Source organism: Physeter macrocephalus, chromosome 14 (assembly GCF_002837175.3).
Source record: "Physeter macrocephalus isolate SW-GA chromosome 14, ASM283717v5, whole genome shotgun sequence".
In the NCBI taxonomy this organism is placed as follows: domain Eukaryota; kingdom Metazoa; phylum Chordata; class Mammalia; order Artiodactyla; family Physeteridae; genus Physeter; species Physeter macrocephalus.
The window spans coordinates 121782107-121807199 of NC_041227.1; the positions used below are offsets into that span (position 1 = coordinate 121782107).

The 25093-nt window shown below is 43.9% G+C and overlaps 1 protein-coding gene across 1 annotated transcript in view; it reads right to left on the reverse strand.

Moving 5' to 3' along the window:
* The window catches only part of PITPNC1 (phosphatidylinositol transfer protein cytoplasmic 1), a 136168-nt gene that overhangs the window by 38529 nt on the left and 72546 nt on the right, over positions 1 to 25093 (reverse strand). The window contains exon 6 of the mRNA XM_055089801.1: positions 3139 to 3234. Coding sequence (XP_054945776.1) covers positions 3139 to 3234 — 96 coding nt within the window. The remainder of the gene's footprint in view (positions 1 to 3138; positions 3235 to 25093) is intronic.

Sequence of the window (25093 nt, forward strand, 5' to 3'; positions counted from 1 at the left end):
CGTGTCCCCTGCATCGGCAGGTGGATTCTCAACCACTGCGCCACCAGGGAAGCCCCAAAATGAATAAATCTTAAAAATGAATAAATCTTAAAAAAAAATTTCTCCAGACATTGTAAGCATCCTTGTGGGGCAAGATCGCCCCCAGCTGAAAACCACTGCTCTTACAGACAGTTTTCCATTCTCATCTTATTTGATCTCTCACCAGCATTAAGCATAACCAATCCCTCTCCTCTCTTGAAACTTGCATTCTTTGGTGCTCGCTCCTTGTTTTCCTTCTAATTCTCTGGCCAATTCTTTGTAGATCCCTGGGGCCTCCTCATCCTCTTCCTGATCTCCAAATGGTGCTGTCCTAAATTTAACGCTCGGACCCGAACCCCTTTCCCAGTAGACTTTATGCTTGCCCACTCTCCTCCAGCGTCAGGACTTTTAATTCTTCTATTTCCCAAATATTCTCCAATTTGTCTCCAGCCCAGATCTCTCATTTAATCTCCAGACCCATTTCTATTTGTTCTAGATGTCTCATTGTCATCACAAAATCCATCCATCTTTCTCCCAAATCCACTCCTCTTCTCACCCCCATCTATCTGTTGCCCAAGCTGTAAACCTTAAGGGCATCCTGACTCTTCCTCTTGTCGCACCTTCACACCCAGTCCACGGCCGCTCCCTGCCAAGTCTCTCTTCAAAATATACCTCCCAGCCATCTGCTCCCAGCCCTCCACTTCAAGCTGTCCTATAACTTCAATCACCAACAATGCAGACAACTCCGATGGCCTCAGCGGTTTCCTGACTTCCACTCTGCTCCCGGCCAGTCCCTTCTCCATCCAGAGCAACCTTTTAAAAGCACAAATCAGATCATATGATGCCCCAGCTTTAATTTCTTCGAAGGCATTCTACTGCATGTAAATAAAATCTAAGCGTCTTAACATGGCCCCACCCTCTTTTCCAACCTCCCTTTGTGCAATTCTTCCTTCTGTTTCCGCTGCTGCCGCCACACTAACCTTCCTTGGTTTCCTCACAGGTATCACCTTGGGACTCCCATGCATGCTGTCACCTCCCCCTGGAGCACTGTCCCCCAGCTCTTTTCATCCTGCGGGTCCCAGCAGGTCATTTCTTCCTGAGCATCTTTCCTGATCCCATCCTCTTAAATTCAGTTTCCCTATCATGGTCTCTCCCTGCAAGCTTCCTCATGGCACCTGTGACTTCCAACTCTGTATGTGCTCATGCAGTTATTTCTTTGTTGTTTGGCTCCCCTGCTAGATTGGAAATGTTGTGCGGGAAGAGACCCTCAGTGTCTCTTCTGATCATTGCCACGTCCCCATCTAAATATTGTCTGTGACACTCAGTGAGCACTCAGTACATATTTACTGGATGAATGACTACTCCCCTCTCATTTCCTTGGTCAAACTGCATCTAGAAAAGAATATTTTATGACCCAGGAAAATGAATGACTGTGAAGCATGAAAAAATGCTCCTTGAATATCTGTGTCAATGAGAAAACGCTTTCCAGTGGTAGTTCTCGGGAGCACAAGGCACAGGGAGATGAGTCAGGTTCACGAAGACTAGAAATGAGACTTGTTGACTTCGTCATTAGTGTTCCGTATCTGTCCCAAGACTCTCCTCCGAATCAGAAGGGAACTCCCTGAGTGCCAGGCAGGACCACACCAAAGCTATCTAAGAGGAAGAGCTGAAATCAGTTCAGAGTTTTCTGGCAACGCTGCCTTTCTAGAAGGCTTGAGCTACCAAAGAGGCCAGGACGTCCAGGTAAGACAGCAGCCCCCCAGGCCCAAGGAGCCACAGAAGCGACCGGGCGACAGCTTCACCCAATGCCCTGCATGATGCTTTGCACATCACTGAAGCCCCATAAGTATTGGTGGCCTTGAGACGAAACCACAGAAGTACCTCCTCTAAGACAAGGGGAGGCCAAGTTTCTCCACTTGAGCAGGTCCACAGTTATACAGAGAGCATTTCATTTTGTTTTTCTGAAAATTCACAAGTGTGGTTGGCTGCAGAGTGTAATGTAAATTGATGACGTTCAAAAGCTCATCCTTGAGTCCCACCAAGAGTAATTCACATCAGCCTCTCCCCGACTTTACAGAGACAGCAGCTGCAGAGCCCATGCCTGCAATTAAGCAGCTAAGCATTTGCTAACATTGGGTTAGACTCTGATATCCAAACAAATCCCAAAAGGTGGAAGCAAAAAAAATCTGAACCACATTGGGAGCCCAGTGTGTGTCACGGTAGAATTCATTTTTACCGGGTTTATTTATTATGTCTTAAATCAGCCTTAACGAAGCTGAGGGAAGAGTTTCAAGGTCCATGTGTTACAGCTCAAGGACGAGACTGGGGCCCCAACTCCAAACACATTGTGATTGGCTGAATGGGGCTAAACAACAAAAATAGCCCAGCATCTGTTGTCGTTGCAGGGCTGGGACGTTATCTCCAAGGGGGTCACCCAAGCTCCGTCAGCAGCCATTAATAAAATACTAACAGGATACAAATGGGGACTTGCACTAACAGTAAAATAGAAAGTTCGCACTGAGGCACACGATGGATTCTGGTAGGTGGGAGTCATACAGAAACGTATTCTCTTAAATTTATTCTTAGTCAAGACGAAAAAAAGGAGAGGGCTGCATGAAGGCACTTCTGGTTTTGAGAGAAAGGTTCTGTGCAGAGCTGAGCTGTCCAAGTTTCAATGTGCACTCAGGGAGGATCGATGGAGCATTTTCTTTGTGTTACACCCCAAAGGTGCAACTAAAACACAGCTCCTGCAGAGGCGGGGGAGACAGGCTGGGCCCAGGCCTGGCCAAACAGGAAGCCAGAGGTGGCTGCTGCGTTTTTTAGGCCAGTTATCGTTGGGCGGTTCAGCCTTGTGAGTATTTTGCTGCCCAGATTGATGGCAGAGCTGGGGAGATAGGAAGACTACATTGAAATTGAGTGGCAGCCAGGGTTAACCACGGGCCCCAAGCAGTAGGGACTTCATTTTGAGACTCGCAGTAAAGAGTCCAGCAAGATGTGAAAGCAAACTGAATCAACACAAAGACAGCTGGAAGTGTCCCAGGTCAGGGCGGACTTAATAACTGTTTGTTGAATGAATGATTGAATGACTCTCTTCCACACGTCACCCCATCTATTGCTCACCTCAGATTCTTTGTAGTAACGTTCTGGAATTTCATCGCAGGCAATATCGATAAAGCAGACTTCTCTCTCCAGATCTTTGGCTTCATTGTCAAAAATCTGAAAGAGCAGAGCAACAATATCAAAGGTTAGTGATAGTGGGTGAGATCCTCAAGGTGCCTGCAAGTTGGCCCAACGGTGCCTGCGGCGGGATAACTCCCCACAGAGCATCTTCACATGGCTCAGTGCCCCCGGGGAGAGCTTTACGCTGCCCCCGAATGTGCAAGAATCATGAAAAGTTTTTATTCATCTCTTACATTTTGTCACATCAGAGGCAGGTGTAGCATCGATCACCACTTGGTTAGGGGAAGAAGAAAAACAGGCTGTTTTTAGTAGTTCAAGAGTGAAGAAATAAATCTCTTCCAAAAGTCTCTTCCAAAAAGGAAGTCTGCTGATTTTTGGCAGTTAATCTAAACAGGGGGAGGGAAGAGGCTAAAAAGGTTCTGGGTAGATAGGAGACAAAAAGCAGTAATACAGCCTGAGATTTAGAGAAGAAAAATGTGGGGTTTTTTTTTCATTACAATGTTTACATATATTTAATTTCAGAAATAACACACACTCATTGAAGAAAATACAGATAAACAAAAAAGAAGTAAATAAAGGTTGTCCATAATCCCATTTACCCACTCTCTTATTCTTGATCATTTAAGAGCATGATTTCCTTGTTACACACAGTGGTAAGAAGGTGGAGCTTGAACAAGCACTGAGATGGCTTCTTGCCAAGCTATGCTTGGTTCCACTGGCCCAGAATGTCCATCACTTGCAAAGAAATATGTAAGACAGCCACATATATAGATATACACTCTAGTGGAAAGATTAAGTTCCTCTACTTTTTCCCATTGCCACTTTTTCTGATCTAAAGGGATTCACTTCTGAAGGACAGTAAACAGATTAAGTTTGCAAATCACTTCATCCTTGGAGAAAGTCTTAACTGTACCCCTATCTCACTGTTTAGCTAATTCCTACAGGGGAATCATCCAGTAACACTAATTAAATCTGACTCTCCAGAAAAGAATGAAATATTTTGGAAGAACAGAGTGGTTGATGCCGAAGAACATTGTCTTGACACAAATTTGGAGCCTATTAATAACACACTCTCCCACAGGAGAGCATCTGGAGGGCTCTTTACAAGTTGAAACTCCTAGTCCTTTCCAAATGCTTTCTGAATAATATCTGTGCTGGTTATTATCTGCCCAGTCTGCTGTTTGCTCTGTCACCAATTTTCTTCTCTAATGATTAGATACTGGACTCTTCAGATTTATTCAAGGAGATTAACTCCCCAGTCTGATTTGAGGAGGCCACTGCATTTTCCTTAAAGGCAGAGAAAGACTGGTTCCTGGACCAGCTCTGATTCCTTCCATGGCCAGTTGAAGTCAAGAGCTTGGGGACACTCTCAATGTGTTTGGGAGGGACAGGTTGATTGCTTTGAAATGGAATGGAGAGAGGAAGGAAAGTAAGTTCAAGGCTGAGTGGAGAAATAAGTTGTGAAATGAAACACTGGGTCTCAGGGTGTTTGTGTGTTTCTCTCTCTTCGCATGAGTCTCTTTTAAAGTGTGTGCAAGAGAAGACATGTGCCTCATTAAGAAAACAAAACAGAACAGAACACCCCAGAGGCAAATGAGCTGCTAGAGAGTAAATTACAAGAGAAGTTAGAGAGCTTTGACATTTATTGGTGGTAAAATTTATGGGACTGAAAGAAGGGAAAATGAACAGGGGTTAAGGGAGTTATTGACAGATTAGGTGGCTTTTCCTAATTTAATTCAAATACTTTTGGATCACCCATTATCACATTATTACATTATTGCCCTCTGCTCCAAGTTCACCCTTAAGTCTCTGCTCTGAGATAACAGACTGGACCCTGTAAGCACTTCTCCTTGACAGCGAGTAGGACACTAAGCCATGTATTAGAGGGACCCTGCAGGAAGAAGGGTGCTTCTCTTCCTGGTTTGAATCTAATTCCTGCTGCAGAATCTGTTGGGGCGGGGGCGTGGGGAACGGGGGACATGCAGTGCTGCTCTGTCCCAGCTGCATGCCCGGAGTGCACAGTTGCCTGGTGACCTCGGAGTCCTGGCCTTCACCATGGCCCTCCTGATGTAGGCACCATGTGTGCCAGGCCTCTCACTGCCAGTGGTGCCCTGACCCTATATACCTGCCCACCAGTCTCATCTCACCTGAACCCAGAGGGCTGTTTTCTGCTGCCCAGCAACTGTGGACAAGCTCTGGTCCAGGAAACCCAGCAAACTTCTCTGCCATCCAGTGGGCTACAACCACAACTCCTGCAAGGAGGTTTGAACTCCAGCCATGGAGGTGGACCCCTTTAGAGTTTGTTCTTGCTTGTGTCTACTCCCTCAGCCTTTGACTTCTCTTTACATCTTTATGGTTACTCCAATCAAAGTTTAATAATTCCTTATATTACTTATATACTCTCCCTGTTCAAATTATTGTGTGGTTTATGCCTCCCAATTGGGCCCCAACTAATACCTCCATTGCATACAAAATGGCACCCTTGGCTTTGGGGGCTGCAAAGAAAAGAAGGGCTGAGTTCCTGCCCTTAATGAGTTAACATCTAGTGGGAGAGACAGACTGGGACGCTACTCCCCAAAATACAAGATGGAAGAAAATATTTGCTACAAAAGAAAGAATAGACTGTCAAGCTAGGGAGAGGAGTCATTTATGTTGACTCAACAACTACATGGTCAGGATAGTATTATTATTTCCAATTTTCAAATGAGAAAACCAAGGCTCAAAGAAGTAAAAGAGCTGCCTGCGGTCACACAGCCCGTCGGTAGAGAAGCTCAGATTCAGGGCAAGTCTCCAGGCTTCACAACCAGACTCCTCCAGGGATAAAAGGCTGCCGCTTGGCACCCAACAGAGAAGATAAATATCCATCAAAAGTACTTCCTATTTCTTTCCAGAAAGATGAAATCGGACTCTGGTTCTCTTCCTGCTACCGAAAAATGTATGTCTTGAGAAGCTATTATTGGGAACTCCCCAATGACTTGGAGCTTTTCTGCTGAGGCTGCAGTAGAATCTACTTAGGTAGCTTTCAGTTCCAACTCTGGACTCCTTCTTCAATATGACACTTAATTCTTGCATCCAAGTCCATGAAATACCAAGCACCTTTGCAGTCAACGTTTCAGGGTGAGGACCTGAAAACAAAAAAGCTACACAAAAATCGGTTTGAGGACCTCAACATCTTCTTCAGGCTTGAGATTACAAAGAGTCTTAATTTCCAATAAATAATAAATCTCCCAATGATTAAGAGCCTTTAGGAGATGCTCGTAGGTGCTCAATACATGACTGCTGAATTACCAGAAGACATCGGCTTCTACTTTCCAAAGAAGAACCTATGCATGAATGTTGCTTACTGATTGATCTCAGACTCCTCTCATGAACCCAAGTTCTATTTCTCTGCTGGTAAGCACCCTAACTTTCTATAATTCCCAATATAGGGCTCAACATAGAGTGGAAACCTCACAGTATTGGCTGATGGATCCCACACTGGGAATCAGGACAGCTGAGTTTGAATTCAGTTATCACCTCTGTGTAACCTTGGGCGGGACCCAGCACCTCTTTTGGGTCTCCATATCCTTATCTGCAGAATAAAAGGCGTCATCTAGTTGGATGGGTAGCAGGGGGCTGTGAAATATCCTGGAATTGTATGCAACATTTGAGGAGATGCTTTCTTTCTGGAGACAGGGTCTGGAGCACTTTCATCTGATTATCAGGGAGATCTATGGCCCCAGTGTGGTTGAGATCAAGTGACCCACATGACCACTAGAATTCTTTCCGGTTAAAATGTCGGTGATGTTGAGTGACTTGCGGGTCATGTTAGGCTCCTACATCCTGTTCTTTGTCCCTTCACCCACATGCAGCTGACGTGGGTGGTGCACAGAGGGGCTGCAGCAGGGAAACAGGAAGTGGCAGTGGTCACGACGTAGCGTAATCAGAGGCCACAGCGGGGGTAAAACAGCGTCATCTTCACCCTTAGTTTAGGGCATGATCCAGAATTAAGCCAACACTATTACAAACAGAGGCTTAGCCAGGCCCCAAAGGAAAACAGCAAGATTAACTATTCATTGGGGCTTCCCCAGTGGCAGCCGCACCGGCAGCGGCTGCCAGAACTCTGGTCCAACCACCAGCTCTTTGAGGTGGAATAAGAGATCTGCTGAGATAGTTTAGGACGAGATACGTCTTAATGTTGATACATTAAGCCAAAGCTCCACCAGGATCTCACCTGACACAGGTGCTGTGCACCTTCATGCTCTTGGGAGCTTCTTGGGCGGAATTTGTCCCTTTTTGAGATGGGAGTTGGGTTTGGGAGTCAAATATGGTACTTCCCCTATATCCCTTCTAATAATGTTCCCATCTGTGGTTATTTATCAGAGACATACCCACCCACGAATCATCTGTAATGGATTTCAGTGCCAATCTGGTTGACTCTTCCGAACTCCACCCCCCAACTACACAATGAACACTCAATAAACAAACTCCTTTTAATATGAACGAAGCAATATTACAATGAGAAGGCAAATCTCCTGAGTAAAAACTATCTTAAAGATTCCAAAATGAAAAGGGAGTAATTTTCCCTTTTTTGTAAAGCATTAGGAACATTAAGTATCAAGCATCTTTAGAATCTCCATATACTTTGACCTGGTAAATTTAAGCTTTGAGAATTCATCTTAAGAATATTAAATAAACGAAAAGCTTTATGTACTAAGATTTTCACCGTAACATTAATGTAACAGCAAGAAAAAATAGAGAGAGAGGGGGAAAAAAAAAAAAAAGCAAACAGTCAAAATATCCCAGTATGGGAGAATGGCCAAGGAAATTATGATAAATCCATTCGATGAACTATTATGTAGCCATTAATAACTCCATTCTTAAAAAAGGTTTTCCCAGGAGGGTAAACATGGGCGTGGGTGAGATGGAGAAGGGGACATGCCCCATATTTAATACAGACAGATGCTGAGTCATGTGGTTGTAACTCAGAGGGAAAGGTACATTGATAAATATGGAATGTGTTTTAACGACGCACTAGATTTCTTCCTTGAACAGGGGTGTCTTTCTAGATTTAATTTAATCTCTCGTTTTGCTTTTAGATGTTTCTGGATTTTGTGATAGCCCAGCCAGGGAGAGCACTGTGTACAGTGGCTTTTCAGAAATCCACAGTCCTGGGAATCATGGCTTCAGCAACCCCTTTCTCTATAACAGTAAGTTTGTGGTTTAAGATCCAAGTTTAGATGGGAACTGTCTGTACTTTCTGCACGATTTTTCCATAAACTCAAAACTGCTCTAAAAAATAAACTCTATTATTAAAAAAAAAATGGGGGGGGGGGAAGATCCAAGCTTAGTAGCTGTGTGGATTTATCTTCCTGCCATCTGTCCAAACTACCAAGGATGCAAGGTAGAGGTGGCTGATTAGTAGGGATTTTGAGAAAAGTCTATCAGTCGTCTCATTTTATGCTTCACATATGATTAAAGGGACAAAGAATCCCAGCTAAGCTGCTGTTCTGCTCTAACTTTTTTTCGCTGCACTTGGGACGTTTCAGGGGGAGGCAATTGACTAACAAAGAATAGTTTCAGCAAGAAGGAACACTGGAAGCAGAATTATTGTTTTAACAGTGCTTTCATTTCAGTGCTCTGGATTTGCAAAGTGGACAAGTGGTTTGGTGCAGGGCAGGGGATACGGGTCCCTGGTTCATACATTAGGCATATGGGGCTAGAGTCGGTTCATGGTTCTATTGATTATTCTCTAACAGTACCATACCTGGTAGGGAGAGCCTGAAAAGCACTTATGGCTGGGAAAAAAAATAGTCCAAGTTATTGACAAAGACAACCATCATTTCATTACCCCATCTCTACTGGTATTCCCACCGAGAACATTTTCACGCCTACACAATTCAATGGTGACTGTTTCACAAATACATAAGCTATCTGATCCAATCCAAGAATATGCGACTTGTCTTCTCCATTGCCATTAAGATAGAGATAAAAAAGGATGGTCTTCTTTGGTCTCTTTAAAAACATTTCTGGGGGCTTCCCTGGTGGCGCAGTGGTTGAGAGTCCGCCTGCCGATGCAGGGGACACGGGTTCGTGCCCCGGTCCGGGAGGATCCCACATGCCGCGGAGCGGCTGGGCCGGGGGGCCATGGCCGCTGAGCCTGCGCGTCCGGAGCCTGCGTTCCGCAACGGGAGAGGCCACAACAGTGAGAGGCCCACGTACCCAAAAAAAAAAAAAAAAAAAAAAAAAATTATTCCGGTGAGCATTTATATTGACCAATTTCACAGAATTAAATTCACGTAGCGCTGTGTGTTACCTGAGTGACAGGGCAAAGAGCAGAGAGAAAAAGACATTTACCTGGTACCAGTTTCCAAAAGCCTAAATCCTTTATTTTTTAAATTGAGATATAATTCATGTACTATAAAATTCACTCTTTTAATGTACACAATTCAGTGGCTTTTCATATATTCAAAAGGTTGTGCGACCAACATCACTGTCTAATCCAGAATATTTTTATCACTCCAAAACAAACCCTGTACCCATTCAGTTACTCCTCATTCCCCCCTCCCCATCTCTTGGCAACCACTAATCTAGTTTCTATCTCTATGGATTTGCCTATTGTGAGCATTTCATATACATGGAGTCATATAATATATGGCTTTTTGTGATGGACCTCTTTCATTTCACATATTGTTTTCAAGGTTTATCCATGTTGTAGCATATATCAGCACGTTATTCCTTTTCATGGTTGAATAATATATGGATATACCACATTTTGTTTATCTATTCATCAGTTATTTGGATTATTTCTACTTTTTGCCTTTTATGAATAGTGCCTAAGCCCTGCAGTTTTCAGATTGCCTTTACTACGTTCATGAGCCATCTTCAATATTTCAAGGATACTACTGGAAACATCCCTCTGGCTCACACAAATGTTAGAATGATGCCATTAAAATGGAAGATCAGGCCTTTCCTTTTCTCAAAATGCTCCAGTGGCTCCCTTCTCACTCATAGTAAAAGACAATCCTGAGCACAAACTCTGGGTGAGCCATGGCCGCTGAGCCTGCGCGTCCGGAGCCTGTGCTCCGCAGCGGGAGAGGCCACAATAGTGAGAGGCCCACGTACTGCAAAAAAAAAAAAAAAAAAAAAAAAAATTTCTGCTTCTTTCCCACCTCCATCCCCAGAATAGAGAGTTGGGTAACTTATTTGTTCTGAAGGTGGACCTACTTAACGACAGTGCTCTGAAGAGAAGAGACTAGGCTTACAGCAATCAATAAATCAGCAAATACTTATTAAGCATCTGCTATGTGGTCAACACTGTGCCTCTTAAAATGTGTGAGATAAGCTCCATTTTCAAGGGGCCTTATGATTTTGTAGAAGACTCAATTCAATGCAAGATTTAATTAACAGCACCATATAAGATATAATCTGTTACTAAAGTAATAAGTAGTAAAAGGTATGTATCAGACAAGAAGCACTCCAGTCCAAATTCAGCAAGGAGGAATTACATATATATATTCTTTTTCAGATTCTTTTCTATTATAGGTTATTATAAGATAGTGAATACAGTTCCCTGTGCTATACAGTAGGTCCTTGTTGATTATTTTATATATAGTAGTACGTATATGTTAATCCCAATCTTCTAATATATCCCTCTCTCCCCTTCCCCTTTGGTAACCGTAAGTTTGTTTTCTATGAGGAGAGACAAAAGTTTAAAAGTTAACTTTAGGGGCTTCCCTGGTGGTGCAGTGGTTAAGAACCCACCTGCCATTGCAGGGGACATGGGTTCAAGCCCTGGTCTGGGAAGATCCCACATGCCATGGAGCAACTAAGCCTGTGCGCCACAACTACTGAGCCTGCGCTCTGGAGCCCGCAAGCCACAACTGCTGAGGCTGCGTGCCTAGAGCCCGTGCTCCGCAACAAGAGAAGCCACCGCAATGAGAAGCCCACGCACCGCAATGAAGAGTAGCCCCCTGCTCGCTGCAACTAGAGAAAGCCTGCGTGCAGCAACGAAGACTCAATGCAGGCAAAAAAATAAATAAGTTAAAAAAAAATTAACTTTACATGAAAGCTAGTGCCATCTCATCATTCACAAAAAATAAAATAACTCAGCACCTTTAGTAAGGTGTTGATCCTTGTTTTTTATTTTGGACTCCCTGCCTCTGAAACAATCTTTTTTAAAATTGATTTTGGGGGGAGTGTACAGTTCTATGAATTTTAACACATGTATAGATTCTTGCAACCACAACTACAATTAAGATTCAGAACAGTTTCACCACCCCAAGAAACTAATTTATCATCACAATTTCCCCACACCCCAACCCCTGGCAACCACTCATGAGTCCTCCATTCCTACAGTTTTTGTCTTTAAGAATGTCTTACAAATGGAATCATATAGATTTTAACACTTTGAGACTGGCTCTTTTCACTCAGGACTATGCCTTTGAGATTTATCCTGTGGTTGTGCAAATCGAAGCTCATTCCTTTTGCTTGCTAAGTAGTATTCCATTGTATGAATGTACAGCAATTTGTTTATTCCCCCATTAAAGTTTGGGGCAATTATGAAGAGAGCTGCTAAAAGCATCTGTGTGTACACAAATTTTCACTTCTTTAGCCAGGAGTGGGATGGCTGGGTTATAGGGTATTGTTGATTCTTCTTTATAAGAAGAGGAATCAATACTCCCATAGTGAACTGACTAGTGCCTCCCCCAAATTCATGCCCACCGGGAACCTCAGAATATGACCTTATTTGGATATAGGGTCTTTGCATATATAATTAGTTATGGATTGCTACGGACTGAATATTTGTATCCCCCGCCCCCGGCCCCCAAATTCGTATGTTGAAAACGAATGCCCAATGCAACAGTATAAGGAGATGGGGCCTTTGGGAGGTGATTAGGTCATGAGGGTGGAACCCTCAAGAGTGAGATTAGTACCCTATAAAAAAGGCCCCCACCCCCCCAAAAAAAGACCTCATAGAGCTCCCTAGACCCTTCTACCATGTGAGGACACAGGGAGAAGTTGGCAGTCTGCAACTCAGAACCCAACCACGCCAGCACCCTGAATTCAGCCTGTCTTCACCAAGTGTCATCAACAACTTTTTCTTTAACATCAGCCAGCGGTGGAGATTTGTCCTTTTCCTTTCTCCACCCACCTCAAAGGTTGCAGAAAATTCAAAAACAGGCAGGAACCTGATGATAACAGTAGAGACAGAAGGACAGGAACAACGCAGGGCACTGCTCATCAGTGAAGTTTAAAATAAAAAGCTGCTGATAAACATACCTGGGGCTGAGAACACAGAGAGATATAAGAGGAAAGGATGCCTGGGGAAGGGGCAGGGAGGAGACCTAAGGGTCAAAGGGCATACATAACACAGTAGATATGGATTCACAGTGTGCTCCCTGTGAGGGAAAGAATACTTCTTTCAATTCCCGGATTTGTGTCTAGAAAGAGCGCTGGTAAAGCCAGTGGAGGGTTGACAACCATTTCGTGCTGTGACCTGAAGTCCCATGCAGGAAAACAATGGTGAACGCTGGTTCATTTGGGTAATCAAAGTGACACGGTGACTGATGAGGAAAAGATTCGGATTGGCAAAGCAGTGTTCTCGTCAGGTGCTCTGATCATGGTAACTAATTAAGAAAGGAACAGAAAAGTACATTAAAACAACCCAGTAGGGTCACAAATGCTATGACTCAATTCATTTACTGAAAAGGCTTTAATGGCACAAAAATGCTTCTAAGTTACAGTTCCCAGGGCAGCTGTAACAAGGCTCTTTTCATAAGCTTGGTCTGATTTCAGCACAGAACAGCCTCGATTCAAATTCTTCCTGTGGCCGCAGCCCCCTTTGGACCCACAGGCTGTGTCATGAGATCAAGCCAACACGTCACATGGGTACATGTGGATACTGGCTCCTGACACCCAAGAATGTGTATAGTTTCCCTGCAGTATGATCAATAATGCTTCCTAAAATAAGTCTCAGAAGCCGAGCTTAAAATAGTTTCAATTTCTCCTTGTTCCTTCTGATTTCAATTCACAAGGTGGCCTCTGGGAACTAGAACTGCTGGTTTTCCTGCAAGTTTGACGAATGGCTATTTCACCTGGAAATGCTCACGGGCTTGCGACGGGCCAGCCCTCAATAGCCTCAGCGTGTGAGGTTTGCTACGTCAAGGTGACGTTGATTCTGTCCTTCTCGAAAACTTTTTTGAGTCCAAACAATGAATCCTTTGCACAAGAGGTAATGTGCCCGACACCTGTCCTTTTCTTTTCCCTGAGAAGCTACTGACTCAGTCTTAAAGGAAGGGACTAAAACGCTGAGGCGGGTGGCTTGCTGAGGCCTGTGCCTGGTGGGGCGGCCACACTGGGAAGTCAAAAAACAACGCGGAGAGTCCCCCACGAAGGCTGCCAGCAGCCGTACTCTCCAGAGGCCACAGAGGTTCCTTCTCTGGTTCACCAAACAAGCGTCCCGAGGTGCTTCAGGGCCTTGTGTCTCCTTCTAGCTCATTCCTGGCGTGTCTCTCTGGGCAACACAATGGAATGGACACCGGCCCAAACCCACTTAGGAACCGTGATAGATTGCATCTACTGTCAGAAAAAACAAAATCAAGGAACAAACGGTTACATTTTCCTGGTAGGTGGTGTTTTGTTTGGTTTTTCCTTTTGTGTGGACTGGTTCTAAATACCTCCCAAGGCAAAGTCGGGGAACTAGGCAAGGCTTCTGGCTGAGCTCCATAGACCTGCCCCAGGCAGCCGACCGGAAGGCTCCAGAAGGAGCTCTCCAGGCGTGGGTAAGACAGACATGGGCCAGCAGATGGGAGGGGGCTGCTTCCTGAGTGCTACCCAAGGTCATGGTGTAATTAGGCCCGAGGCCCCTGGAAGGGCCTGCCGTTTCTGTTTACTTCTTTATTATGGAAAACAGAGTCAGAAAATCGTAGAGAGAGGAAATATAGTGCAGCGGTGATGAGCCCAGGCTCCAGAGTCAGCAGACCTGGGCTCTGCTGCTCGGCTGGGTGACCTGGGGCTGCTGCTGAGGGCAAGTAGACCTCACTTTTCCTCATCTGTAAAGAGCAGTATTAGTTCCTCCCTCATCCGGTAGCAGCGAGGACGCGATGACGTACAGCAGGGATGACAAATGGAAATGAAAATGGAGCAATCACAGTTCAGGCGCACAAAAATGAGTCGGGTGGCCATTGAGAATCTGGTCTCAGACACGTCTCTGCACCCTGAGAACTTGAACTTTCTTTGAACTGTACCTGACCCAAGGACACCTCCAGCCATATTCAAAACACCACCTGCCAGCTGCAACCTTATGGTCTCAAGGTCTCTCTTTGTCCCCATGCAACCATTTCAGACCCCAACCAATCCCTACTTAACAAACACCCTTAGTCCTTGCCAGCTCCAATTATAATTCTTGAGAAACAATTCATGTAGCTGACCGTAACCTTGTGTTTCTTTTGCCTTCATAAGCCTCCCCCATTTTGTAGTCCAGTGGAACACAATTCAAATGCTTCTTTGACTCTGTGTCTCCCAGGCCACAGTGTTAACAAATATCCAATAAACACCTTTTTATCTCACCTAGGTCTCTGTTTCTGGAATTTTGGTTAATGGCAGGTAAAGCCCACTTTATTTGGACCTGGTTAAAAACTTATGGTTACCAAAGGGAAAACGCTGGGGGGAGGGATAAATCAGGAGCTTGGGATGAACATACACACACTACTATATATAAGATTGGTAACCAACACGGACCTACTGTATAGCACAGGGAACTCTACTCAATATTCTGGGATAACCTGTATCAGAAAAGAATCTTAAAAAGAATGGATATATGTATATGTATAACTGAATCACTTTGCTGTATACCTGAAACTAACACAACATTGTAAATCAACTATATTCCAATGAAATTAAAATTTTAAAAAAATCAATGTATTCAAAATTACTTTCATCGTCTTCATCGCTACCCCTTTGGCTCCAAGGTTTGAGCCTACCCTTCCTCTTGCGGTCCAAGGTAGAAACTTGGGTGCTACCCTAGGCTCTTCTTTCTTTTGTATTCTTACGTCAGGGCAGGCAGTAGTCCTATGAATCCCTCTATGTCTGCCTCCATATCTCACCAATCCATCTCCCTGACAGACCTTCTATTCTCTATCTCACCTGGACAACTGCAGAATCCCTAATACCTTTTCTCTTGAGATTCTGGTTTCCATCATGCATCCATCCATCTATCCATCCACCCATTCATCCATCCACCTATATACACCCACCCGTGAGTTTTCTTCCCAATATGCTAGCATGGTTTCTTCACTGCCCCTGGAACATAGTTTATGGTGGAATGGGCCTAGGAGTCAAAATATCTGGGTCTAATCCTGGTTTCATGAGTTGTGTGAGCCTAGAAACTCCTCCATGCCTCCATTTCCTCATCCGGAAGTGAGCAGGGCCAGTCAGGGCCAGGTGAGGTAACCAGGTGTGAAGGGGCTTTGCAAACTCCAAAATGCTACACAGATGTATGGAATTAGTATACCTGCTTCTACCTGTCAACGCACACTGCCTAGAGTTCCTCCTTTCTCTCTTCCTTGCTCCAGGCATGCCCCACTGACCCCTCTGAGCATCAGGCTTCCTAACAACTCACCATTTCAACTTTCCACACCCTGGCTCTTCCCCACCCTATCTGCCTGGCTCACACCAACTCATCTTTCAAGGTCATGCCAAGCTGTGCCAAGCCCTTCTTGATCACCTTTTAGTAAAGCAACAACGTGTATAATTCATTATGTGGGGTAACATTTGGTTATGGTTAAATCCTTGGCCTCCCAGAAATCCCAATGCATATCTCCCTGATGGACTTGCCAGGGGAAACACTACCTATATAAGTGGTTTGTCTCAGCTGTTGCTACTTTGGTTAAATTAGAGGCTTATAAGTCATTAACACTCAAGGAAAGGTTGAACAATTATCTTTCAGCTCCAGGCTTTTGAAATTGCTCCAAGTAAAGCCAAATCGAGCAAGTGGCAACAGACTCGTGATTTTTGTTTTAAAAGCTATCAAACTGGAGAATCCAGAGGAAATGTTCTGGTTTGGATAGCTGTCTGGACATGGAAGATGAAATAAACTTGACAGGTGACAGCAAAAGTCTTTTATTTCACTGAACTCTGTAAATCAGGACTGGTGGCACCCCAAGGGCTCTAGAAAGAGGATGGCCACTGCTTGGGTCCCATTAAGTTCCCCAGCACGATGGGCCCACGTGGTCCCCAAGGTAGCGGGCAAAAGGCTGTAACACGTGTATCTCATTCATCTGTGCGTTCTTCAATCTTTTAATGTCTCATATATAATCAAAGCTCAACAGTTAATTTTTTTGTTTTCTTATTTTTTGCTGTTTTGGAACTGAACTGTTGCGCTAAATATCACCAACTTTGAGTTTTAACATTAGCATTTGTTTGCCGGTAGTTGGTTCATTTTGTTGACTGCCAGCAGATGACATCTTGTTAGCCAACAAGTAGCAACAGATGTCAAAGTTTAGAAAAAAAATTGTGTGAGGAAAAAGAAAAATTGAGAAAAATCCCATCCATGAAATTTCTTTCTTCCTGCAAATTAGGAAAAATTATTGCAAAATTTTAGACGCTGAATCCCTAGGTCAAAGAATAGTTAGAGACTCATGCCTCAAAACCAACGACAGCAAGAGCCTGAGGGGCAACTTAAGATCTTTCCAGCATGTTCTAAATAGCACTTCCTATACTTTAATGTGCACATAAATCACCTGGGGAAACTTGCTAAAATGCAAGTCTGGTTCAGTGGGTCTGGGGGAGGGCCTGAGGTTCTAATAAACCTCCAGCTGATGCTGAAGAGTCTATAAACATGTGGTATTTGGGGAATATAAGTTTGAGGCAGGGAGGATGAAATCAAGAAACTGTAGAGGGAAGTAGTGGTCAGATGGAATTCCACCCTGGCAACGGAAGCCACTGTGAAATAATCCAATTTGGGGTCTAAATGGATCCCCTCAGGCAGCTTTGTGGGAGATGGGTTTAGTGAGAGATGGTTCTAGAAAAGAGATAAGCAGTTGAAAAGAAGATAGGATGGACGTAATATTTAGGAGGAAAACCATCCAAATGGAATTCTCTAGCTCAGCAACTTGGGTACAAAAGACAAATGGAGGGAGGGAATTTGGCCTCTTTCCCCTCAAATCCCATCAGACCCACTTCTGCTCTAAGTGAGCCTGTTAGGGCTTCATCAGCAGTTTGCAGAAGTTAGAGGCCACCTTAGAAGTCCACTGTTACTCCTGCTTCGGGATTTTCCCTGCGCCCTCTCCCAGGGGGACTCTGGATCAGGCGGCCACTATTCCTTCTTCAGTCCTAGAACACGTCAGCCTGAACCCTCAGCCCACACAGACCCCTCACACTGGGCCCCCAACTCCAGCTCTCTGATAAACACAGCTGGGAAAACGAAAGGAGGCCACAGTCTTCTCAAAGGCCAGAAAATATAACACAGGGAAGCCACACATGTTGGGGAAGGACATTTTGAAAGTCCACCAAGACCCAATGTCACTTCTATAGCATTTCTACCAAAGATGCCAGTCTGAATCTAATCATGAGAACACAGTCAGGAAAACACAAGAAAAAGGGACATCCCCCCAAATGGCCTGTGCTTTTCAAGATGCCAGGGTCATGAAAGACAAAGAAAAGTTGAGAAATTGCTCCAGATTAAAGAAGTCCAAAGAAAGTAACAACTAAATGTAACGTACGTGCCTGGATGAAAACACAAATCATGAAGGTTTTTATGGTTGTTCACTATAAAAGACAATTGGCAAAATGTAAATATGACTCTATATCAGATAACAGTATTGTATCAATGTTAAATTTCCGGAATTTAATCACTGCACGGTGGTTATGTAAGAGAAAGTCCCTGTTCTTGGGACATGCACACTGAAGTCTTTAAGGGTGAAGGGTCAATGACGTCTGCAACTTACTCTCAAAGAGTTCTGGAAAAAATAATAATGTGTTAATATTTAGGGAGAGAGACAAAGCAGATGTAGAAAAATGTTAACCATGGGTGAATCTAGAATCGCTGTGTTATTCTTGCAACTTCTCTGTAGGTCTGATATTTTTTTAAGTTAAAAGTTTAAAAAAAAGTCACAACCAATCAATAGTTTCGCTGCTTTGGAGAAAGCAGCTAAAATGCCAGAAGAAACTGTTAACAGGAAAACTGGGCATGGTGTCCAGTCTCAAGAGTTACTTGCAACAGAGAACCTCCACCTGTCTGCAGTGGTCCAGCTCTGAGCAGTGCTTGGTGCGTGCCCTGGAATGGGGCTGGCCGGTCCCACGGCTCTCTTACAAAATGCTACCTCGGCTCTGCGGCATCATGAAATCCCGGGGCTGGCTCCCTCTCCCGAAATCTCAAAAGGCTGCACCCCACGGGAGCAGCTTGTGAGAAAAAAGCTGTCTTGCAAGAGGTCTTACTGGGCCCCATGACTGATGCTCGCCATTCCGGGAAGCCGCTTCCACAAGCTTCCACCCCCTGCATGTTTCTTTCCTAGAGCTCCGTAGGGCAAGAAGGTAGCAAACCCAATTTTTGCTCAAATGGAGCTTCCTCCAACTCCAAGCGAAAAATGGACCTTGCTGGCCACTATTTCCCTGATGCAGATAACATACCCCATTCTGCACAGGGGCCAACCAAGGACAGCCGAGGGGGGTGCCAGTGGGAAGGGTTTCTGCCAAGACCGTTTTAAGGTCAAGCAACTGCCGAATTTTCAGACAGACAGCAGTTTGTTTCTATGCTTATCTGTATATCGCAGGAGAACCACCTGAAAAAGGGTTGCTAAATAAGAGTTCTCTTGCACCTTTCCTGTTTGTTTGTTTTTTTTTTTTTTTTTTGTTCTTTCTCTCTTCCTTTTTATTCTTTTTTTTTTTAATGAAAAGAAAAGAAAACCTCTCCTGGCTCAGAGCCTAAAATCTCTTACTTGTGATGCTAATCTCTCCTCCCTGGCTCCAAGCCACTTCTGCTGGCTCCGTGCCTGTTTAATATCATGGCTGCTGAGAGCAGGTTGTGTCAGCATTTCCATTATGAAGCTCAGCTTCAAAGATGTTTCTGAGATGGACGTACAGTCTTCCAGGCAAAGAAGGGTCCTTATTCTACACCTGGTCATTCAAGTGTGGGCCAGGGGCCCCCAGCCTGCGTTTACATACCTTTTCTCTTCACGGCCACGTGGCTGAATATAAGGGTGCTCCTTTGAGCTTTTTAGAAAAGGTGGTTGTCAATTCAATGCTTCATTCTCCAAACATCTCTTTGAAGGCATCCAAATTTGGGTTTGGGTAAAAAAAGGGTCACTTGTCTTAGTAATAAAAAAAAAAAAAGGGAGAGAGAGAGAAATACCATGTTGGGTGTTTGAGGAAAGAGTGTTTTCCCCCAAGGCTTGATAAAGAAAATATTTTTATCTGTTACTCTCTTCTCTCATTTCTCTCCACCCCATTTTTCATAACTTATGTAAGACTTGTTTACACATTGAAGACTTGTTCAACCAAACTACTGAATAATTCCCTCATTTATCCCCCACCGCCCGCTGTTCCATTAATTCAGATAGCCAGTTTAGGGCAGAAAGCTTTCATCTGATGCCTTCCCACTGAGGTCCACTCTGGCCACAGGATCTGCTTCTTGGCAGCTGAGTTGGAGTGTGGAAAGAACAAAGAACACACAATCAAAGGACTGAGGACTTCAGTTTTGTCGGTTATTAATTGTGTGGCCTTGGGCAATTTATTTAAACATCTCTCAGCAGCAGTGCCCTCATCTGCAAACTGATTATAACCATATCTACCTTGAGATGTTGTGAATGTTGACTGAGATAATACACAGCACAATGCTCTCAAGTCTAAATGTTAGGTATCAGGCTTGAGTGCTGGTACCTAACAGGAGCCCTGTGAATGCCAGCTGAATTCACTAGATTTCCTGGTAACTGCAGGAGCCATTTTCCTGTCTGGCGCTGGAGGGGTTTTCCGACCTGGTTTTTAGAGCTGCCGTCCTGCCCATTACTTATTATTTTATTGTCCATTATGACTCCCAGGCACAGCCCATAACAAACACAGGAGTTTACTGTACTACCTTCACTTACCACTAACATAATTGGGAAGGAATGACAGAAATACATGAGCCCACTAATGCAATTTCTCCTAACTAAAATCTTCATTAAGAGAAGTCTGGGAGGTTTTCAGGATGAATGTGCAAAACAGGGGAAAGTCACAACAAACCCAGTGACTGGAAGGCGTCTGTGCCAGTTGGCAGGTGGCATACATCCAAGGTCTCGCCCAGACTATGGAAAATCCATAAACAGTTCAGGACAAAGGCTTTTGCAGAACTGTCTCTCTCTCTGCGTGGAGAGATATGCTGAGTAGTTTTGGCTGTGGGTATTTTGAGATGTCCTTTGGCATTAGATCTCAGCTGAGAAAGGCACGTGGGGACTAAAAGGTAGGGAAAATAAATTGTTCAGACATCGGGCTCTAGGAATAGAGTTCTCGATTCAACTTTGTTCCTTCAAGGAGCCCTTTGGTTTATCATTGGCCTCAATTTATATTTAACTTATTTCCTTTGCCTTTATCTCTGGGGCCATTCTCTCTTTCCCACCTAGATCTTCTTTTTCTCAGAATCTGATCATTTTTATCCCCTTCTGTATGTGCCACCAGCATCCTGCTACCGGCTGAACATCCTCACCTTCCAATCCCAAGGTATCTGATTGGAGCCAGACTCAAGATGACCCAGCTCTGTCCCACCACTCATACTGGAAGATATACAAAAACTGAACACATGGTTGGAAAGCAATTTCCCTGACTCTTCCAGCTGATAAGCTTGCCTTATAAGGCTCTAAACCTCTGAGAAAATTCCTACTAATAGAGTTTTTAACAACCCAAGAGGACAGAGGATATCATTACCACGACAATTCCTTTTAGGAATATTTGCTGCCCTGCAAAACTTCGAAGGAGAAAAGAAAATTGTTTTTGGACATTGCTTCTATAACATGGGAGGGACTATTTCCCTTTCCTCACTATGAAAATTTAAACCTTCAACCAGGCTTTAAAAACCTAGGCAGCAGATTCCACATATAGTCTTATAACTCTATTTTTAGAGCCAAAGAGAGCATATTCGTCATATGAGAGTTGGTGCTTTGAGGCTAAACTAACCCAGAATCAAGTTCCAGGTCTGACACTTGCTAGTTCTGATCATGGGCAGACCACTTGCTCTCGTGAAGCCTAAGTTCTCAGCTGTAAAATGGGGATAATAATAGTTGTGAGAATTTAATATGATCATGGCTGCAACAGGTTAGCAGGATGCTGGGTTCATGCTCAGTAAATATTCCTGCAAATAGCCATATAACTATCATCATCGTCGCTAGCCGTTATCCACATCACTTTCATGATGATGCTGATGATTACTATTATCACTATGACCCTCCACTCTTGAAGAAGTTACTTCCGAGTTGGAGCCTGCTGGTTTATCCTCCACCCTCCTTGCCTTCCTTTCGCTGGGCAGAGGGGCATCGAAGAGCTGTCTTTTTCCACCTGTACTTTGCAAAAGGGCCATTAGATGGGGCCCTCCCATCATCACCCAAGTCAGCAAGTGACTGATTCTGGACTTTGGAGCCTGGGGAAAAGGTGTGAGAGGACTACTGAATTCTGTGATTACTGCTCAGATTACTGGCTCTGGTTAAGAGGTGGCCCAGGGTCTGTCACGTAGCAAACACCACAGCCCCCGTGGGTTGGCACACATCTGTGATAAGCTGGGCATGAAGCTTATTGGCATGAAGTACAAGAGATGTCCTCCCTTAGGATACAGAGCTCAGTATTGAAGAGGCAGCATATTCAGACTCACTAATCAATCCATTTGGGAGAAAAGTCAAAAGCCCATTAAAATTCCTGGAGGTTAGTGGTCACTTGTAGAATCCTTGGCACTTTGGGGGCCCCTCTTCCTTTCAGGCTCATGCTTTCTAGCCTCATGGTCATGCTGACTGGTGTTAGTTACAGACCAGTGATCTGGACACCCATGGAGCTTCACTTCCTGGAACACCATGGACCACATTCCAGGTTCTGCTTTATCCCAACTCATGTCCACGTCTCTATGATCTCAGTGTCCATAAGGACAGCCCATTCAATGCCACAGGCTCAGCCTCCTAATTCCTTTTTTACTTCTCCTCCAATGACCTTTACCTCCATTTGACCTCCTCCCCACTTCCTCTCCCTCCCCACACCCCACCCTGGTCTTGAATCTCCTGGAATTAGTCCACTTTTGAAACCTGAAAACTCTAGGTACTTTGTTTCCAACCTCAGACTCAATCCTCTCACTCCTGGTACCGCTTCCCCTTGACCTGGTTGAGCTCTCTGATCCCTGAGAGCCTCCACGGGACTTAAGGCTCACGATGACCTTCACTTTCTCACTCCACTTTTCCATACCCTGATGAACCCACACTGAAAGCGAATCCTGAATCAGTTCCACCGTTTCCTCTGCTCCAACAGGCAGGCTGCAGAGCACAGCTGAGAAAATGACACCAATACATAGTAAGGCTGGTGGCACGGCTTATTCAAAATTTCCTAAATCACCAGACTGCCAAAGCTTTCAAGTGATCCTTTCCCTCTTCTGGAGTTGGTTCCTTCATCCATTTCCCATTCAGGGTGTCTTTGACCTTGATCCTCATCTTTCAGCCCTCTTCCCTGTCTGCTTCCCTTTCAGTAGATGACCTTTCTTCTCACATTACTGGAAACTAGAGGCCATCAGGTGTGAGGCCGGTGACTTTCCCTTCCCCATAGACATATCCTGACCTGCCCTGCTCTCTGCCCTCTCCTTTTTTTTTTTTTTTTTTTTTTTTTTAAGGGGCTCATGAAGACCATTCACCCCCTGACTTCTGGGAACAGGTCCTTGCTGTTCTACTTCTAAACTCTCACTTGCCTGCTGGCTCCTTCCTCTCAGTACTTCACAGTCAAGAGCTGATTTACAATGTTTTATCAATCAGTGGGCCCACGTTTATTTCTTGTATCGAATGCCTTTCCCTGGGTTCACTTTTAAAATATAGCCCCTCATTAACTTCTTTTTAAAATTTTTTAAATTTAATTTTTATTTTATACTGGGGTATAGTCACTTCATAATGTTGTGTTAGTTTCAGGTATACAGCACAGTGATTTCATTATAGATATACATATATATCCATTCTTTTTCAGATGCTTTTCCCATACAGGTTGTTGCAGAATATTGAGTAGAGTTCCCTGCACTATATGGTAGGTCCTTGTTGATTACCTACATTTTACATATAGTAGTGTGTACATGTTAATCTCAAACTCCTAATTTATCCCCCACCCCTGTTTCGCCTTTGGTAACCATAAGTTTGTTTTCTATGTCTGTGAGTTGTTTCTGTTGTGTAAATAAGTTCATTTGTATCATTTTTAAAGATTCCACGTATAAGTGATATCATATGATATTTATCTTTTCTGTCTGACTTACTTCATTAGTATAATAATATCTAAATCCATCCACGTTGCTGCAAATGGAAATATTTCATTTTTTTATGGCTGAATAATATACCATTGTATATATATATACCACATCTTCTTTATCCATTCATCTACTGATGGACATTTAGGCTGCTTCCATGTCTTGGCTATTGTAAATAGGGCTGCCAGGAACCTTGGGGTGTGTGTATCTCTTCGAATTAGAGTTTTTGTCTTTTACGTATATATGCCCAGGAGTGGGATTGCTGGGTCATATGGTAACTCTATTTTTAGGTTTTTGGTTTCTTTTTTTGAATTTTATTTTATTTTTTTTATATAGCAGGTTCTTATTAGTTATCTATTTTATACATATTAGTGTATATATGTCAATCCCAATCTCCCAATTCATCCCACCACCACCCCCTTCCCCCCTTGGTGTCCATACATTTGTTCTCTACATCTGTGTCTCTATTTCTGCCCTGCAAACTGGTTCATCTGTACCATTTTTCTAGATTCCCCATATATGCGTTAATATACGATATTTGTTTTCCTCTTTCTGACTTCACTCTGTATGACAGTCTCTAGGTCCATCTACGTCTCTACAAATGACCCAATTTTGTTCCTTTTTACAGCTGAGTAATATTCCACTGTATATATGTACCATGACTTCTTTATCCATTCGTCTGTTGATGGGCATTTAGGTTGCTTCCGTGACCTGGCTATTGTAAATAGTGCTGCAATGAACATTGGGGTGCATGTGTCTTTTTGAATTATGGTTTTCTCTGGGTATATGCCCAGTAGTGGGATTGCTGGGTCATATGGTAATTCTATTTTTAGTTTTTTAAGGAACCTCCATACTGTTCTCCATAGTGGCTGTACTGTTAGCTATTTATTTTTAAAAATTCTTTATGCTTCTGTGCTATAAACTGGGTTGTAGTCCTCAATACTATCTTCCAATTTACTAATTATCTCTTTAGTTGCGTCTAGAGTTTGTCTTATCTATGGAGTCTTTCATTTCAGCAACTGGGTTCCCAAATTTCCAATCGCTTCTTTTTCAAATCCTCAGTCACTTCTTTTTGTTTGCTTTGTTTCTTAATTTCTCATTCTTTTATTTTTATTTTTAATTTTTTTGGCTGTGCCACGCGCAGCTTGCAGGATCTTAGTTCCCCAACCAGGATTGAACTGGGGCTCTTGGTAGTGAAAGCGTGGAGTCCTAACCAAAGGACTGCCAGGGAATTCCCTCATTCTTTTATTTATTTATTTATTTATTTATTTTTTTGTGGTATGCGGGCCTCCCTCTGCTGCGGCCTCTTCCGTGGCGGAGCACAGGCTCCGGACGCGCAGGCTCAGCGGCCATGGCTCACGGGCCCAGCCGCTCCACGGCATGTGGGATCCTCCCAGACCGGGGCGCGAACCCGGTTCCCCTGCATCGGCAGGCGGACGCGCAACCACTGCGCCACCAGGGAAGCCCCCT